Consider the following 20,078-nt stretch of genomic DNA (forward strand, 5'->3'; position numbering starts at 1 on the left):
TATAGAAAACTAAAGTTTTATAACTATGTAGGCTCTTTACCCCATTCTGTTCTTTTATGCAGTACTGGAGATTGAGCCCAGGGCTTCACATATGTTAGAAAAACATTCTACCACTTGAGATACTCCCCTAATCCTTTTGTTTGTATTCCGTTTGTGTGTTAGGTTCTCACTAACTTTGCCCAAGCTGTCCTCAAATTTGGAATCCTCTTTCCTCTGCCTCCTCAGTAGCTTGGAGAATACTCAGATGTGTAGCCTTTGCTATAGTATTGAAATCATAACTTACTAAACTTATAACTTATTTTAAAATGTTTCATATCTAGATACTTATATATTTTTACTAATTTTATCTTTCTGATTTTAATGTTGTAGAAAAATAATATGCCTTGAATTTATACTTTTACTTTGTCATTCCAGTATTTGTTATATCTAAGCAAATTTTCTTATTTTTCATGCCTTATCATCTTCCTTCACATATTCATACATTTTCTATTGTCCTTTAATTAGACAGATTACCAGTTACTAGCATAAGTCTTTTTGGGTGTGTGTTTTTTAAGCAGCTCTCAGAGTATGCTTACATCAAAGACATCATCCAGCAAACAGCTTTTACTGGGGCTCTAATTAAATAGGAGGTAAAATGTCCACATAAGAAAGTTGAGGGGTGTCTACTCTTAAGCTCACATTTGAGTTTGTACCACTTTAGAATATTTCACCTCTGTATGAATTGCCTTTGTGTGTGCTCCTTCCCCCCATCCCCCTGTTTGTACCCCTGGTAAGATTCTGTCAGTTACCTAGGCTTTGCTTTGTTTCTCTCTAGCACCATGACATCCATGCTTGGCCATCCTCTTCATCTTAGGCAGAACTTCAGCGTAGTTTGAGAGCTATTACTGTGGAGACAACCAATGGCCAGCTTTTCAACCATGTATTCTGGATTCTGAAAAAAAAAAATCCATTGATTGATCTTATACACAGGACATCCCTCGTTGTTTATTTGATTGTCACCTGGTTATTCTCATGTGTTGAGTATTCCTTAGGATCTCCGTAAAGAAGCCTTTAACCAATCCTAAAACAGCTTCCATTTGTCTGTCCTGAGCTGTGTTTTTCTTTGCTTTGTTTTCAATGTTCATTCAATCTTACTGCATTCTAAATTGGAATTTTTTACTATTTTGCTTTTCTTTGTGTGTGTGTGTGTATGTGTGTGGTGGGGTGAGGATGTTTAACCAGATTTTAGTACGCTCTGGTAACTGAAGGTAACTGTGTATATCTAGTATGAACCCAGAGTTTTAGGCCCCAGGTCCAAACCACAAGGGCTCCACAGCTTAGCTTGGCCACCTGCTCCTATGTGCCAAATAAAGAAAGTCATGGTAAAGGCCAGAGAAAGGAGGTTTATTACATGGCAAGTGCACACCATGTAATGGGTAAGTACTTTCGCTCATGTTAGGCATACAGACATGAGCTTTAGGTTTAAATGGAGAAAGAATTGGAGGTAGTGGGTGAAAGGAATGCACTATTAAACACTCTTAGTTAAACTATGGCATTGATGATCATTATTTCAGTCCTAGAACCCCAAAAAGGAAGAGTTTTTGGAGAACTTGCTGTCATTGTCATTGGGATGAGGGGAACAATTTGGTCAGGTTAAGGAAGTTATTGTTGCCAGGCAGGTGGTCTGCCCTTGAGGGCAGTTTTCTCCCTCCCCTGTTGTAAAGATGTTATTAATCAGTCCTCTCCTGGTTCCAAGGCTGCTGGAAGCTGAATGGCTCAGAGCAAAGACAGATACAAAAATGGAGACAGAAATGCCAAGGTTTTCTCCTGCTTTTAATAAATTCATGGTCCCAAATAAAAGTCAGTGCCTTTTATTAAAAAGCAGCTTCTGAGTACTTGTTACAAATCTAACATCTTGAATTAAAAATCATTTATGAAAGCCATAACATTCTGACCATATACTCCTTGTGTGTTTAGTAATTTATTTGGTGTTATTGGGATATATCTGTAGAATATGATCCCCAACAAGGAATTTATAATCCAGAAGAGGCATAACATAATGGAAAACTAAATATATGTGAACTTGCTTTTAATATTGGATTTACCACTCTGGCAATACATTTTGACTCAATGGATGATTCTCATGTCTGCTTAAGTGAAAAGTCTTTTGAGTATAGGCAGCATTTGAATTGGCCCTTGATGAAGGAATAAGATTTAGAAACAAAGAAATGAGAAAAAAGTGGAAGCAATAATAAAAAGATGAATCAGTTTGAGAGATATGTACATATTTGGGAAACAGCAGAGAGTATAATTAATCAAAATACTGTTTGGGTATGTGAAGTAGAACATTGAGAGTGTAATGAGTGAGTTCAAGTTTAAGTGAAGTTTACCAATTATTTTTTGAGATACTTAAAATTTGATTTTTATTGAAATCTTATTTTGACAGTTTGAAACTTCTTTGGAAGAATGGTAAGAAAATTTCCTGCTTCTTTTACTCTTTTTTAATGCTGAAATTTTGATAATGTGCTTTTGATGAATTTTACTTCCAAAAGAATAGAAAATTAAAAGCACGTTTTTCACATTAAGTATTTAAATATATTCTCTAAAAACATAAGGATTAAAACTTTACTGAAAATGGCAGAATAGGGGTCCCCAAGGCTCCATTCTTATAGGAAAATAATTATAAAATTGGCATAAAGATCAGCTAAAATTAGCCTCTGTAGAAATCTAGAGGGCAGTCAAAATTTAGAATAACCAAAGAAAAACTCATTCAAGGACCTTATTTCCAAAGAATTATGTATGAATGTTTTGACCCATTTGAAAACTAACACAAAAGTTTGCCTTTATTTTATTTTCACTTGGAGTAATCCCAGAGCTAGGGTAGCTTCCTGGCAGAGTTTTGAGAAAGTATTTAAAGGTGTATGCTTATCACAACAGCATGGGGGCAATGGATGACAATTGGAAGAAGCAGTAGAAACATCAAAAAGCAACTGGGAAAAAAAGATACATGAGAGAATAGGGTTTTCTAAGCTTTCAAAATACTGGGAAATCCAGAAAGACACAGATATGATAAGAGTTGGAAATATGCTCAAAAAATACCTGAGAAGACCTAGCGGAGACAGAATCAAAGACATCTTGGATGAGCATTAATGGAGTACTCCAAGTCAGAGCCAAACTGATTTTCTTTTTCCTTTCTTTTGGTTTGAAGTATTTAAAGTAACTCAGACAAAGTTTTAGCACATCATTTAGCCAAAGAAATAGAAATCAATGGTCACACATGACAAAATAATTCAGATATTTCAAAAATCATTTAGAATTGTCAGTAAGCAAAGGAATAACAAATCAAATAGAAGCAGGGTAATGTGATTTCTATTCTGCATTAAAGTATTTAAACTTTCCAATTTTCTACAAAAAATATGATGCATGTAAGAAAAAAAGAAGAAGTTTGTCCCTATGATAGCAGGAAAAAAATTTAATATAAACTGTAGCTTAAAATTTAGATTTATTGGACAAAATTTTAATTCAATTACTTAAAATATCCTCAACAGATAAAAATGAACCAAGAACATGAATAGAGTGAAACCAGGGAAATGATGTCTTGACAAATACAGAATATTGATAAATAGAGTTTATAAAATTTAAGCAAATAGAGGTAAAAAGTGGAGGTAAAAATTAATATAACTGAAATTATAAACTTCAGTAGAAGGATTCAGCAGCAGATCTGAGCAGTCAATGGAAAGACAGTGATAAGTCAATAAAAACTATCCAATCTAAGTAACAGTGAGATAAAAAAATGAAAAGGGCCGACTTACCCAATGGACACATCAAGCACACAAATATACCCATACTGCAATTCCAAGAGCAAGAGGAAGAAGGAAAATGGGAAGGAGAAAAATATTTGTAGAAAGACTGGCTGAAAAACTCCCCAAATTTGAAGAAAGACATGAATCTACACAATCATTAAACTCAATGAATTCCAAGTAGATTAAAGTCTAAGAGACCCATATTTGTACTCATTTAAGTCCCCTTATCCAAAGTTTGGGAAAAGAGGGAATCTTGAAAGCAACAAGAAATAAATTACCATTATATACAAAAGAACTTTTTCTCAGATTAGCAGTCAGTTTCTCACTGAAAGTTATGGTAGTCAGAAAACAATGAGATGATGTATTTTAAGGAAGAATAATTCTGTCATCTAGGAATCCTGCAATCCTGTAAAAGAATCCTTCAAGAATAGAAGTGAAATTAGGACATTCCTTCATAAATAAAAACTTATTAAAGTACTGCATTACTAATAAACTTATCCTATAAGTGATAAATAACAAAGGTATTCTTTGGGCTAAAATAAAAGAACATCAGCTATTAATTGAAAGCCATATAGAGAAATAAGAAAAAATGAAGACAATAATTACAAAGGTAAGTATGAAATATAATTGTATTTCATCTTTTTTATTCCCCATATGATTTAAAAGACAGATGGATAAAACCCAGAATGATGATTCTAATGGGCACATAGCGTATAAATGTGTGATTTGTGAGAACGACAAAATAAAGGGGAGTGCAGTGTTATAAAGTTGTACTATTGAAACTACTGCATTGATTTTTTTATACTTTATTTTTATTATTGTTGTACTGGGGGGTACATTGTGACATTTACAAAATTTCTTACAATATATCATAGTTGAATTCACACGGCCTCTATCATTCTCCTTTATTCCCCCACCAACCATTCCTGGAATAACTTCAATTGGTCTCATTTTTCCATTTTCATGTATTAGTACAGTATATTTCCACTATATTCATCCTGTTATCCCCTTTCCTTATTTCCTCTCCCCTCCCACTGATACCTGCCTCCAGACAAGATCTTTTGCCTTCCTGTTCTCTATTTTTTTGTAAAGAAAAATGACATTTTTTAGGGTGTTTCATTGTGACAATTCAGACTTGTTTTATTAAGCACTGAGGCTGCTATCACACATTAACAATTTTAAATAAAAACCTGTTACAGAAGACAAGGACTATCTGATATATTGACAAAAATGCTACTCTATCAAGAAGATACAAAATTACAAATACATATACACCTACAAATAATCTCAAAACAAATGATATATAACTTCATAGAACTGAAGGAATAGTCAATTCTGCAAGAAGAATTTGAAAATTCAATTTCTCCCTTTTCCAAAATGAATGCTAGAATTAAGCAAAACAATAAAGAAATAGATTTCAAAGCTCAAAAAACAACCAGACCTAAACAAATTATATGGTATATTCCACCCAGCAGCAGCAAAAAACATATTCTTCTCATAGGCACAGTGAACATTCTGTATGTTAGATCATGTAATTAGGCCAAAAAGCAAATCTCAATGATATAAAAAAGATCAAAATCATACAAGGTTTCTTCTCTGATTGGATAGAATGAAACTAAAGATCAATAAAAGAAAACAACCTGGAAAATCCATTTATATGTAGAAATTAAACAAAACATTTTTCAGAAACCAATCTAGAAAACCAGTAATCTTAGAAAATACTTTGAGATGAATGCATCAGACTTAAGGGATATAGCAAAAGTAGCATTTGAGAGAAATTTAAGCTGTAAAAAAGTAGATCCTAAACTCATTAACCTAGATTTACAGCTCTAGAAAGTAGAAAAGTAGTACGCTGAACCCAAAGTTCACAAAAAGAAGGAAAGTAAAGGGTGAGAGAGAAATGAAATAAAGAATTAAAAACCAATTAAACAAAAGCTATTTTTTTAAAAGATCACCCAAATTCATAAGCCTCTAGTTAGACTGATAAAAAAGAGAGGACTCAGATTAATAAAAATTTGGTGATAATTCTACAGTTCCTACAGAAATAAGTATTATAAGAGAGTACTGTGAATAATTGTATACCAAAAATTTAATAATCAACATAAAATAGACTTATTCCTGGAAACACACAAGGTATCATATCTGAGTCAAGAAGAAGTCAAAAATCTGAACTGATATAAAAGAAGAAAAGCGATTGACTCTATAATCAAAAACTTTCCAAGGAAGAAAAGCCCAGGACCAGATGGCTTTGCTGATTAGTTCTAATATACATTGAAACAGAAATTTATATCAGTCTTTTCCAAAACTTCAAAAAATAGAAGGGAATACTTCCTCATTCTATGAGAACAGCATTAACCTGACACCAAAACCAGATAAAGACATCACAAGAAAATTGCAGACCAATGTCTCTTTGAAGACACATTGCTAAAATCCTCAACAAAACACTAGTATTGAATCCAGCATGTTATCGATAGAAATATACACCATGGTAAATTTGGATTTTCCACGTAAAATAAAGGAGGTTCAATATACAAAAATTAATTTAATATCCTATATTAATAAAATGAGCAGAAAAGCCCACTTGAAAAATGTTATGTGGCACAAGACAACACTCAGAAAAATGAGGGCACTCATTAAAAACCTTTGTCTCAGCCAATACTTAACAGTGAAAACTGAAAGTTTCAACTTAAGAGGAACAAGATAAGGCTGCCTGCTCTCATCACTTCTGTTTAGTACTGGAACCCTTATACATTGTTGACATGGATATAAAATGACCAGGCACTGTGAAAAACAGTTTGTCAGTCCCACAAATAATCAAATCTAGACTTGTCATATGATCCAGAAGTTTCACTCTGGATTGCATATCTAAAAATTATTCAAAACAGCCATTCAAGCAAAAACTTACATGTAAATGTTCATAGCATCAGTATTCACAATAGCAAACATGTGGAGACAATCCCAAACCGATCAGTGGATTAATAGATAACAAAGTGTAATTTCTCTATACAATGAAATATTATTCTGTCCCAAAAAGAAATTAAGACCTGGTAATACTCTAACATGGATAAACCTCTATATTATTGTAGTAGCTTAAAGGAGACATACACAAAATGTCATACAATTCTGTTTATATGAAATATCTGTCATAACTGCATCCACAGAGACACAAAGCAGATGAGTCATTACTAAGGACTAGTGGGAGAAGGAAGGAAAGAGATTGCTTAACAAAGGTTAATTTTATGTAATTTAACTTACTTCAATAAAAAGCAGTGAAATTAACATAGATTTAGAAATGAACTTTAGAAGAAAATATAGAAAATAGACCTACTTGTGTGTAATAATTTGACCCTATCACATAATTGGCATGAGAAGCCAGCAGGGAAAGCATTATTCATTAATTGATGCTGCTGTGGTTATTGTACTATTTTTTAGAGCAGTCAATCAAGAGAAAACATGATATATTTTCCAATTAAATCATTTTTAAGTGAAAATTAAGATTAAAGAAACAAAGTATAATGGTTAGTCTTGTGATCACAGAAAATACAGGCTTTCTATAATAAATTGTAGAAGAATAGTACACAACCATTAGAAATAGTAAATGGTATAAAATATCCTGGAAGCAATGATATATAACCACAACAGAATGCAAAGGTTTATGACTATAATTTTATAAAAAATGGAAAAAAATTACTGGACTGTTACTTTCAGTGCTATTTCAGAAGAGAATAAGTGAATGTACATTATTTTATAATTTTGGTGATTTTTAGAAGGCATACAGCTTTTTTAGATTAATTGTAGCAATTCTTTACTAAAACACTAATAATATAGATGGGAGGTATAGCTCAAAAGTGGTAAAGTTCCTGCTTTGTAGGCAAGAAGCCATGAGTTCAAATCCCAGTCCCATCAAGAAAAATAATAATTTAATAAAATCTTAAAAAGATGTTCCCTACTCTATTGTTGATGCTGACTTCTTAAAATTTTTATTAGTGAAAAAAGTAACTTTTCAAAACTAAATGGAGGTTGGTTGAGACTGCTAAAATTGAACTAGAGAAACACTGATAGTAGAAAATATTTCATTATTCAGCACACAGACCTTAGTTAGAAATGGACTTTAGAAAGAAAATAACATTTTAATTTAGGGAATTTTCTAAAATCCTGTTAACTTTAAATCTAAAATGGTATTTTTACACCTATAATTTATATTAGTTTTCCAGAAATTGCCAAACTGAAGATAAAAGAAATAGCTCATCTAAATTACTCTCAGTTAAGATTTTTTACCCTATTGCAACATTTCTAGGAAAGCCCAATTTCCTAATACACCAACACAAAATGGTTCCATCAATAATAAAATTTCAATTTCTATCTTTTATAGTGTAAATCCCATTTAAAATGTACTATTAAAATTTTCCTGTACTAGTCCCCCAGATAGTAAGATTACCATGTATAGTACCATTTAAATTTCCATGCCAGGACATGACCTAAATTCTATTTTACTAACTTGAAATACATCCCTTCTTCCCAAAGTGTTTGCTTCTTTCTTATTTTATAGGACCAGAACTTCTTCTACAAAAGACCTGAAAGAAGATTGGGCTGTGGCCACACCAGTCATCCCAGAAGAGAGAGGTAAATTTCTTCCTCATATTTAGCTAAATGTAATTATACTTACAGCACTTTGACTTTTCATTTAATATATTTCTAATATTCACCATAATCCTGTTTTTGAGCTATACAGTTCTTGTGTATGTCAAATAAAAAAAAAGAGCCCTCCATATCATTCAACAAAGCATCCATCCAACAAATATTTATTAATGAGCACCACTTGCCAGATGCTGGCTTAGGTCCTAGATATATAGTAATGATAGTTACTCATCTCTCAAGATATATAGTAATGATAGCTTCTCATCTCTCAAGAAACTAGCTGTATTTCAGTGCTGTCTAGTAGAATTTTCTGTGATAAAGTGTTTTTATCCGTGTGTCTGACAAAGTAGCTATTAACCACATATAGCAGCTACATAGTGAAATGTGGCTTGGGAGAGTAAAGAACTTATTTTTTTTTAATTTAATCATATGTATATAGTTGTATGTGGTTCATGGCTAAGATACTAAACATTTTCAGCACTAATGCATATTTAAGTTCTGGTTAATATTCATTACAATGTATAAAATGTACATTTAAAATACTGGTATAAAAATTTGTGTTAACATTACTTGAACACAGTTGGATATATTTTTGAGTTTGTATTAAGTACTTCCTCTTCACCTGCCACAAAAATTTACTAGAAACTTTTAGCGAAGGAGAATGTGATGACAACCTCAGTATTTACTTACCAAGTTTTCACGTGATAAATGCTGAGAGAAAGGACTAAAATATAGAATGATCATAATCACAGTTAAATTATTTATAATTAAATTTATTATAAATATGTACATTTGGGGCTAAAACAGCAGTGCAAGGAAGGAGATTTATTGTAATTAAATATTTATGTTAAAAAATTGCAGGTAGTTGTTCACTTAGCCATTATGAATCAATATGATATCTTGAGGGAAAAAAATGGAGAGATGTTTAATACAATGAATAAGAGGCACCTCATTACATATACTTATAGTATTTATTTGAGAATGCTATTATAGGAGCATAATAAAAGGTAATCTGCATAAACATTGCAAACAACTTTGGCAAAGAACAGATATAAATCCAATCCAAAGTGTTTTAAGTGTATGTGGGATTAATTTCTTTGTGTGCTTCAGACTGAAATCTTCTTACAGAAATAGATCACAAAGTGAATCACAAATTGGCTGGTGAATACAGTATTCAATAAATATGTTTTCATAAAAAGTCAATTAGATGTCTGAAGTGTCCAGGATGTTAGATTCAAAGAGATTAAATAAAGGAAAAGATCATAGAAAATCATTATTAAGCATTAAAACAGAGAAACTTCTTTCTCAAGAATTCTTTTCAGGAGACATGCAGAATTTCTTTGACAAGCCTACTAGGTTAGAAGTAGAGACTATGTGATAGCCGAGTTTGCACTTCTAATCATTATGTAACCATTATGTAATACTATCATCTAGCAGAAAATCATTATCTTTATTGTCCAAAAGCAAAACAAAAATGAAATTTATTCATTGTCTTTTTTCTTACAGTAGTTTTACTATTTTTCCTCCAGCCTTAGCTTTTTGATGGTCTTGTCTTTCTTAACACTTTATGTTTATGTATTCTTGTCATATCACATTCTGGCAAAAGTAGTGGTTTATAGGCATAAATCTCATAAGAATGGGACTGTTTTCTTTACCTTAGCTCCAGAGGATACATAATACCTGGAAAACAATATGCTTTGAACACACTTCTTTCATAAGTACATGGATGAATACCAAATCCTCATATTCTTATTAATAGTATGAGATATCATTCCATAGCTGTGAACCAAGAATCACAAGTATCTCTCACTAACAGAGCTAATTAGAACTAAATAAATAGAATTTGAAAATTCCTCATGAATTCCTGGCAAGGCTAAGTAGAAAAGTTATTATCTGATTAAACTGAAGAATATCAAGTATCATTTTTCCAGGAACTACCTGAAATTTTTCAGTATTTATCTCATGGAATCATTTTATGATTTATTTTCATATAAAGTAGTATGAAACATAGACATAATTTAAAAATAAAGCTATATAATATAGTTTCCAATAAAGTGATATTATTTATGAAGATTTTGATTGAGATTTTCATAAATTATACATTAAAACCTCAGTCTCTATGTGTGATAATCAGTGTTATGATTGTATTTTAAACTGTCTTTAAAAGTGTAATTTTCCAACATTATCTTATTTAAATATATAAATATTTTAAAGAATAATAATACATATGCTGCCCATGTTCCCATCCCATTCACTAACAATTATGAATACTTGTTCCTGTTTAAAGATGAAAAGTGTCCAGAGTTAAAGCAAGAAATGGAAACATTGCTATCAGAAGCCATTCACCTCATTAAAAGCCTCGAAACTGACCGGGCAGAAGCAGAACTAGCTTTAAAACAACAAAAGTCAAGAAGGAAAAGGATTAGCATGAAAATTGACTCTTGGTCAATCTGGAAACTGCAAGAACTACCGTTAGCTGTACAGAGAGGTAATAACAAGGGTTTTCTGCATGGCCATTTAACTCCATTAGAGAGACACAGATAATCAATTGCAGCTCTGTATAGAAAATCACCTGTTTTGAGCGAATGTCTTCCACTTACAAACCAGGACACTTTTGAAAGATGGTATTAATTTTAATGCTGAGACCACAGATATAATTTGGGACTCTGTTGAGTAAACTTGGACCGGCTGTCATTGAGATCTGTTGGAAATTCCATGCATTTGTGATAACCCAGGGACATGCAAACATTCGGCAGGTATTTCTTATCATGACAACAGTACTTGAGTTATTAGAAACTTATAAATTTAAAGTGCCCGCCAGTTGCTCTCATTTAGCTACTCAATTTTAAGTGTAGGACAATTGAGAGTTTTAAGTGATAATGGATAACATTGGGAATTATATACATCTGATTTTGAGAATTTAGAGATAATTTTACTTTGAAAAGAACTAGCAGGGATGTAACTCTAAAATGGTTTCAAGAGTCACACAGTCAATAAATGTTTAAGAAGAAAATGCTGTCATTTAGATGACAGAGTGAGGGACCTAGGGTGAAATACTACATCCTCTAAAGGTACGTGGTTTTTTGTTCTCCAAACACTATGCCTATGGAAACATGCCTGACTGTCAGATTCTGCCTGAGGGTGGAGTGTTTTATACCCCCATAAGGTAAAAGCTTTAGCTCAGGATTCACATAATTTATAAATTTTTAAAACATGATACCCATGTATTCTATCATTTAAATCAAGAAGCAAATGCAGGAATGTGGTTGGACTTGGATCACATGACAAGGGGAGAGTACATATGGGTGATATAGAAATAGGTAGAAAACCCAAGACATGAAAGCATTTGACGTCCCCATTCCAGAGGAGCTAATACAGAAACCTTAAAGCAACAGAGGTTATCATGAGAAGGGGATCAGTAACCAGGGTAAAGATCAATTAGAGATGAATCAACATGGGTCATAACACATGTACACGAAAGCAATGCTAGGAATATTTCTGTATAGCTATCCTCAACTCAACTAGCAAAAACACTTTGTCCTCCTTATTAGGCTTGTCTCTTTTCTTCAACAAAACTAGTGATAAAGGCAGAACAGGACCTGCTGGAACTGACGGGGGGAAGGAGGGGAGAGGGTGGGGGAGTGGGGCAGGAGGGAGAAATGACCCAAATAATGTATGCACATGTGAATAAAATAATAATAATAATAATAATAATAATAAATTTAGATAAAATAAAATAAAATAAAGAAGGTCCAGAGGAAACATTCCATCCAGTTGTAAAGACCACACTTCCTCCTGGGGAAAGGCAGAGGGTGGGGTACTCTGGGCAAAAAAAAAAAAAAAAGAAAAAGAAATCCTGGAGAGAAAAGGGGGGTTGGTATTATTACTCTGTGACAATAGTCATCAACTCAAATTGCATGTCATAGTGAACCCATGCATACACCTTTGTCACAATGTTGAAAGTCTTCTAAAACTTTTGTCTCTCAACTGGGTTTACACATTCTAGTGATTTGCAAGAAAGTGACTAGTATTTTATTTTCTTAAATGTTAGTCTCTTTGTAATTCTTTCTTTAACAGAATTTATTATATATACACTAGCAATGGCATAGATATGTGACATATATATGTTGGTGCTTTGGAAGCAGAGAGGCTCTAGTAAGGTCAGGATGGGCACCCTAGAAAATTCTAGATCCCAAGAGAGTCTTGAGCAAACTCATATTCATCTGCAGTTTTCCTCATTGTCCTTCTTCTTTGTTAGTAATAGTAAACAGTTAATGTGGAGGGCTGATTTTATTTAATTTAATTTTTTCTGATTATCTTATATATAATCTGCTTAGATACTATAGTTGGGTGTCCATATGGAGTTCTATTTAAGGAGTTATTACAATAAAATTAAATAAGATATATTTATATATATTCTAGGCAACTAATCAATGCACATTAAATGATGGATTAATCCTCATAATGGATGCTAGCTTATTATTTGGGTTGCCTTTTAATCAATGATATTTAAGATTTATATAAAAATTAAAATGTATGTTCAACTACTTTAATCAACATATGTGATGAAATTTAAACTCGTTACTTAAGCACTTTTATGCTTGAGGCATATTTCTGAAAAGTAATGTGCTTTCAGGAATCTGCTGTCTTTATATTGATATATGTAGGATGTAATCTCTAAGCGTCCTGAATGTCTTTATAAACTACATGTTTTCATGGTCTTTAGATGCTCAAAATGTCTAGCATATGAAACAGGAAAAAACTTGCAATTGCTTTAACAGCTTTGACGTTGCCTATGATATTTATTAGATGTTTAGAGAAATTTTTATAAAAATTAAGGAAATCCACTTTCTAGATATCTTTTGTTTACTCCTCCAGATCCATCTCTCCCTCAACTTCCACTCACATTGTTTTGTTTTGTAGCAGATTCACAATGGATTGATTGCATTAAAGATCTCTTTTGCATCATGTCTTCCTGTTAGGATGAGCCAATGAAAATCCATGGCAGGAGACCATGGTGAGATAATAGAGAAGAGTGAAGCAGGGGTATTCATAGCCCTGGCTACCTTCTTCTCTGCCTGGTCCCTGTTTATCAACTGTACCCCCTCCTGAAAATGACAGTCCTTGGCATCTGATAAGTAGCCAATTATATAGCAGATACATTGTCTTTTCCCATCAAAAAATGTAACAAGAAATAAGTTTTCCATCATGCTATGATACTCCATAAATTACAAAATTGGATGTGCTTAGCCATGTTCACTTGCAAAATAAAAGAACACATATGTTATATTATATTCAAGTAGGATCTGAAGACAGAAATAAACTAGAGACTCAGACTCCCCTGGCACTCCCATTATGCCAGCTTCTCTGGATTCTCTTTCACATAACCTACATTTATGGCTCCATGTGTACTTCTTTATGACCATCTAATGGAAAAACTCTGGTTTCTGAAGAAAGCCTCTGGATCCTGATCTCAATTTGAGAAGGGTGAAGACAAATGACACCAGGTGGCAGAATTTAAGTACTACTTGAAGAAGGAGCCAAAGCCCAAGATACATATGTAAGCATACAAAGGGATGGTGGAATGGTCAGGGAGATAAAAATGATGTGAATGTTTGTGAAATTAATAAAAGGAAGTCTGGGAGAGTCTTTGGGAGGTTGACCTTTCAGAAAGGACAGATTATGAAGATAACTGTGTCCCATTTAAATGCTCACCAAAATACTGATAGGTATGGTCAAAGTAATTATTAGAACATTAAATCTTCTCATTTTGTTTCCTTTGCATTGTGTTTTCTTATAAATTACTCATTTATTACTGTGATAAGGCTTTATGACAAATCACCTCACAGCTCAGTGTCTCACAATAGCTAAGCATTTTGTTTTTCACTCTGAGTTTGTGGGTCAGGGAGAGTTCTTCAGGCTGCAGATGCAATGGGTTTGGCTCAAGACTGTGTTGAGTTTGGGTCTGTTTCACTTCTCTCACTCTCTTTGGCTAGCAGCTTCCCAAGATGCAGCGTCCTTCAGGGCATATGGCATGAGTAAAGCATGAGTAGAAATATAGGATACTGTTCAAGGTGTTACCTTGAATCTGGAATACTCTTCACTTCTTTTCACATTCTTGGCCAAAATAAGTAATACAAAACATACCAAAAAACATTTAGTAAAAAACTATCTTCTTGAGACAATTTTGATGATGTATGTTTTTTAATTCTTTGTGAGATCATTTTGATAGTTTATGTTCTATGAGGAACCAGGCCTTTTCGTTTTAGTTGTCTAATTTGCTGGCATAAATGTGTTCACTATATTCCTTTAGAATTATTTTAATTTTTGTGGTAGCAGTACTGATGATCCTTCTTTCAAGATGGACTTTGGTAATTTGTGCTATCTCTGTTTCTTGATGAGTCTTAACAAAAGTTCTTCAATTTTGTTAACCTTTTCAAAAAGTCAACTTTTGCTCTCATTGGGTTCCCTACAGTTTTCCATCTTTAACATCACTGATTTTTTTTTCTCTGATTTTTCTTTTTTCTATGAAGTGGAAGCTTTGGTTATTTGCTTGGTACCTTTCTTTTCTAGAATTGACATTTAAAGGTAATAAATTTCCTTCTAAAACCATATAAATTGCTTTTCATAAACATTCATATGCATGAGTTCACTTTAAATTAGTTTAAAACATTTTCTAAATTCCCTTGGACTTACATATTTTGAAGTTGTTTAATTTTTAAATGTTCTGAGACAATCGTGAATTTCTTTCTATAATTTCCAAATTCATTTCATTCTGCTAAGCAGCATTCTTGAATTGTTCCAATCACATTACATTCATTTATATATTAGAAATGGCCTAAGATCTTTATTTATCTTGAAAATGTTCTTTTGAATTAAATTAATATATATTCTGCTCTTGAATGAAGTATCTACAAATATTATGTTAAATTGGTTGGTAGTGCTGTTCAAGCTTTCTATCTCCATAATCATTTCCTGTCTAGTTGTTCATTCTTGAGAGTAGGGTGTCGAAATCTCCAACTATGACTTTAGCTATGTGATCGGGGAAAAACAATGATATCAAAGCTTTGTTGTTAATTGTCAGGTTTGTTCATGTGTTTTGACTTTAAAACATTATTTAAAATATTCTGATAAGTTGTCCGAAAGTAAGAAATGCACCAAGACCAACTTTTAAGTTTGGAATAGGAATTTTTGGAAATAATTAGGCACTAGTTTTAGATTTAGTCTTGAGAGAATCCTTGAAACCCTGATGTCCATGGGTCCCCATTTTGATATGTTTTTAGGGTACAAATGACCAGAAATGAAGCCTAAGGTTAACCCAAAGTAGCAATGCCATCTATAGATCATGACATGAAGCTCAGAACCCAAAATTCTGTGTTCTCAGCTTAAGAGTGAATCACAAATAAGCCTGTTACTCAGGTTGAACAGCACAAGAAACTTGCTTGTTTCATTTAGTCAATGGAAGAAAACAAAGTTCTTCAAGTCTTATGATGTATTGATTTCAAATGGTTGTGTGACTCCAATTTCTGCTGTGTGTCTAAAAATTGGTAAGTGAACAATAGTATTTAAATGTCCTGTGGGCTGATAGTGAATACAGGCATCTAGTAGGAGCAAAGAATAGTTTTCTCTAGAAGAATAAATCTTCAACCTAGCTACCAAGGAATTATCTCAGAAAAAGTTCTACAAAAAGAAATAGGTCAACAACAGATATCATGAAACACACATACAGATCCAGGTTCAATTCAGTGTGAATCAGCAGAAATAGATGATAGAGTTACTCAAAAAATTCAGATATTAGATTATACATGAGATTATAAAATAAGTATGTTTGATATGTTTTAAGTCATAAGGAAAGTTTCAAAACAAAAGCTTGGTCTAAGAAACTATTTTTTTATTTAAGAAGGCAAAATGAAAATGAAAAAACTTCTAGAAATGAAAAATGTATTGCTTCCATCACTGTTTACATTGTTTAGTAGACTAAAAAGAGGAAATTAAATACTAAAAATAGAATGAGTAAATAATAAAAATAAAAATCAAAGAAGCTGAATGGACTGTGTATCAGTAACATGAGGACTGGGAAAATAAACATTTAAAAGCCTGGAGTACAGAATGAGAAGGTATAATGAAGGACTAGCTAATGGCAAAATGATGTTGCTATTGAACAAGATGGTAGCAGACTCTTGAAAACAAAAGTGTCACTGACTCATTAGGGAAAACAAAAAGTGATCATGCCAAACAATGCACATGGCCAAGAAATTAGAAAATATTTAGAAATGTGTCACCAAAATCTTATTAAAATTATCTTTCCATGTATGAGAAAAACCCAAATCACCATTTGAAGGGAAATCAATGGCTTTTTTACATCAGAAAAGAAGATACATTCATGGTTCATTATAAAAATTGGTGACTTTAGAATTTAGAAAAATAAAAGCAAAATAATATAAACAGGAAAAAATCCATCAAGGAAACAGAAAAATAGTGAAAATAATGTAATTCAGAGGGTAGGCAATGCTAAATTATGGCTCATGGAAAAGAGAATAATGAAAAAAGTGAACATGGAAAAACCAATGGCAAGATTAATAAAAACCAGAATGTATAAATGGATCAGATTACAAATGAAAACACACAGAGACACAGCTTGATTATGACAAGTACTTGGAAACTGTTTTTGCTAAAAAAAATTTACTCCTTACTTGGGCCCATACGTTAGCTAAAAGCAGGAGAAAAACTTGGCATCTCTGTCTCCGTTTTATAATATATATACATATATTTTTTTCTTTGCTCTGAGCCATTCACCTTGCAGTCATCTTAGAGTCTAAGAAGAACAGACTGATCAATAACATCTTTACAAAGAGGGGCAGACAAATCTGCCCCCAAAGAAAGGCACAGCAGAGCCTCCCCAGGATGGACCACCAATAGGCAACAATAACTTGCTTATCCTGACTGAACTGCTCCCCTCTGGTGATGACTATGATAACAACTTGTACAGAACCAATCAATAATGATCAAACAGGCCATAGTTAGACCAGGGCTGTTTACTAGCTATGCATACCTTTTACCCCCTGCCCCAAAATCCTTTCTCTATTTAAATCTGTAGTTCATATCTCTCCCCCATAAGATAAGACTGGAGTGCTCACCTTGCCTCTTCCTGCAGCATGCTTTTCTCTTTATCTGGTATGTGGAGAAGAGTGGGCAGATCTGATATGTGGAAGCACTGGAATTTGGGCCTAAAGCATAAAACTCTGCTTTCATGATTTTTTACAATAGTATTGAAAGTTTGAAGAACTGATAAAATTCACAGAAAAAATGGGTTGATGAATACACAGATTACCAAAAATATTCATATAAACATTAATGGAAAAAATTTGACTCAATAACTAAAAACCCTTCCCCTCAACATACATTCATACATACATACATATATAGGAATAGAGCTTTATGTATACTTTTAAACTTATAGAAAATCCCCAAGAAAAGAAATAAAAAGAAACTACATCCTGTATAAGAAGCTATTATAAAATATACACCCACATTAGGTGAAGACACTACAAATAGATATAACAAAAAGACCTAAATCATCTACAGAAATTCTAAGTGAAGATATCATCAAATCCCATCAGAAAATTTGTTTTAGAATATTAAAAAAAAAACCAGTTTTATTCCAAGAATGCAGAATAGGTTTGACATTAGAAAGTTAATTGAGTAAATATTTTCAGCTAGTTTGCCTACAATTGTCTTGGTCTATTGATGGGATTTAATTAAATATTTAAAGTAATTCATGGAAAGCTTCATGCTTCTGGTTTCAAACATACAGAACAAATAATTTTTATCCATTTATTGAAATTCACTTTTGAGGTATCTGATAGCCTCTTGTTGCTTTCTTCCTGTGGGCTTGCCCAGTTGCTATTTAGGATGGTTACTGGATTTTTGTAGCTAATTTTATGTCATAGTTTTGCTGTGAGATTTTTTTCTGTTTTCAAGATACTCTTTACATTGATATTTACTTTGTATATTAATTTTTCATGAACACCCCTATCATTTGTAATAATTTTTATTTGATATTTTTTTGTTTCATTATATAATTGTATAACCAGAAAATAATAGTCATGTTTGCCTTTTCCACTCTGGTATCTATCATTTCTATTTCATTATTTTATTTGTAGGTGGTTCTAGAAGGCCTCTATGCTTGCAATTTTTCTCACTTTGAATCATTTATGTAAAGTGCTTAAGTATAATAATCAGGATATCTATTCATCTTAATAAATGGGATTTAGATCAAAATAATTATTAGTTTATAAGGCATTTTTTAATCCTTCTGGGGCTGAATGAAGAAAGCAATGTATTTTACTATGGAATATTAAAAATGATGCTTATTCTAGATTTAGTAAATCTCACAGATAATGTAACTTCTGAAACTAAAATAACATATTTATTATGAAAGATTTCTTTCTGGATCTTTTGTTTCATCAGACACATTTTCTTTTGTTCTTAATTGTTCTACACCTAGAACACGAGGCCTATGCAAAAGATATTATAGAATTACGATGGCATATTGAAGATAGAACTCACCAACTAGAACAATTGGAGAAACAGAAGACAAAGTTAAAAGAAGCTAATGCGAAGATTCAAGAAGACATAGACTACATGCGTGAGCATAGCACTTTCCTGGAGGCAAAGCAGAAACAGGAGAAGGAAACTCTGAAGGAGCAATATAATAAAAAACATGAGGTGAGTGAACAGATGTGTGTCTTACAAATTGTTACTTAGTGATGCAAAATAGTTTAACTATAAGAACTTTAAAAATCCCTTAAAATTTTTTTTTGAGGTACTGAAGTTTGAATTCAAGACCTACATGATCTACCAGTTGGGCCATGCACCCACCATTTTTTATGTTGGTTTGTTTTGGGATAGGGTCTCACTTTATGGTTAGGTCTTTCTGGACTGCAATCCTCCTATTTGTGTGTCTGGCCTAGCTGGGTGTGCACCATCACATCCAGCCATTGGTTGAAATGGGGATTCATGAACTTTATGCTTGAGCTGGCCTCAAACTGTGATCCTCCTGAGCTCTGCCTCCTAAATAGCTTGGATTATAGCCTTATAATGTTTTCATTTCTTACACAAAATGGACCTAGAAGGTTTATTAAACTATGCACCCTATCATTTATTGGTATTCATTTTAATTATGTCTTCATTATCTTTATATCTAGGAGGATTAGTCAGCCTGCTAATGAAATTTTGGGGTTCAAAATAGCCTGGTATTTTCTTTTAAGCCATAGTTAAGCTGAAGGAAAATGCAAGAAGTATATATCAGTATCTTCATTGTTGATGAAAATAGATAAATGAAATTGTCTTTTTACTGACTGACACTTACCACTACCTTGTAGGATCACATTATAGAAAAATAATTATGTCTGACACAAAAAAATGAATTAGAATTTTTTGTTCACTTTAAAGTAAATAACCAAGTCCTTAAATGTGTTGTATGTTCATGATGGTTATGTTTTCCTCCTTCCTTCACCAAAGACAACCATTAATGGGAATTTTTCATTTTTGAGTAAAATTTGGGGATTTTATACATAAATGTGTTTAAAAGCAATTCATATTTTAAGACTACGCATATAATATTATACATTGTATGAATTTGTATAGCTTTTTTTT

The 20,078-nt window shown here is 32.5% G+C and overlaps 1 protein-coding gene across 12 annotated transcripts in view; it reads left to right on the forward strand.

Moving 5' to 3' along the window:
- The window catches only part of Ccdc178 (coiled-coil domain containing 178), a 200,870-nt gene that overhangs the window by 85,243 nt on the left and 95,549 nt on the right, over positions 1–20,078 (forward strand). For all 12 annotated transcript variants that reach the window (XM_074070056.1, XM_074070058.1, XM_074070057.1 and 9 more), the window contains 4 exons: positions 2,426–2,448; positions 8,332–8,405; positions 10,708–10,908; positions 18,928–19,148. In XM_074070056.1, the coding sequence (XP_073926157.1) occupies positions 2,426–2,448; positions 8,332–8,405; positions 10,708–10,908; positions 18,928–19,148 (519 nt within the window). The remainder of the gene's footprint in view (positions 1–2,425; positions 2,449–8,331; positions 8,406–10,707; positions 10,909–18,927; positions 19,149–20,078) is intronic.

The sequence above is a fragment of the Castor canadensis genome, chromosome 4 (genome assembly GCF_047511655.1).
Source record: "Castor canadensis chromosome 4, mCasCan1.hap1v2, whole genome shotgun sequence".
Lineage (NCBI taxonomy): Eukaryota > Metazoa > Chordata > Mammalia > Rodentia > Castoridae > Castor > Castor canadensis.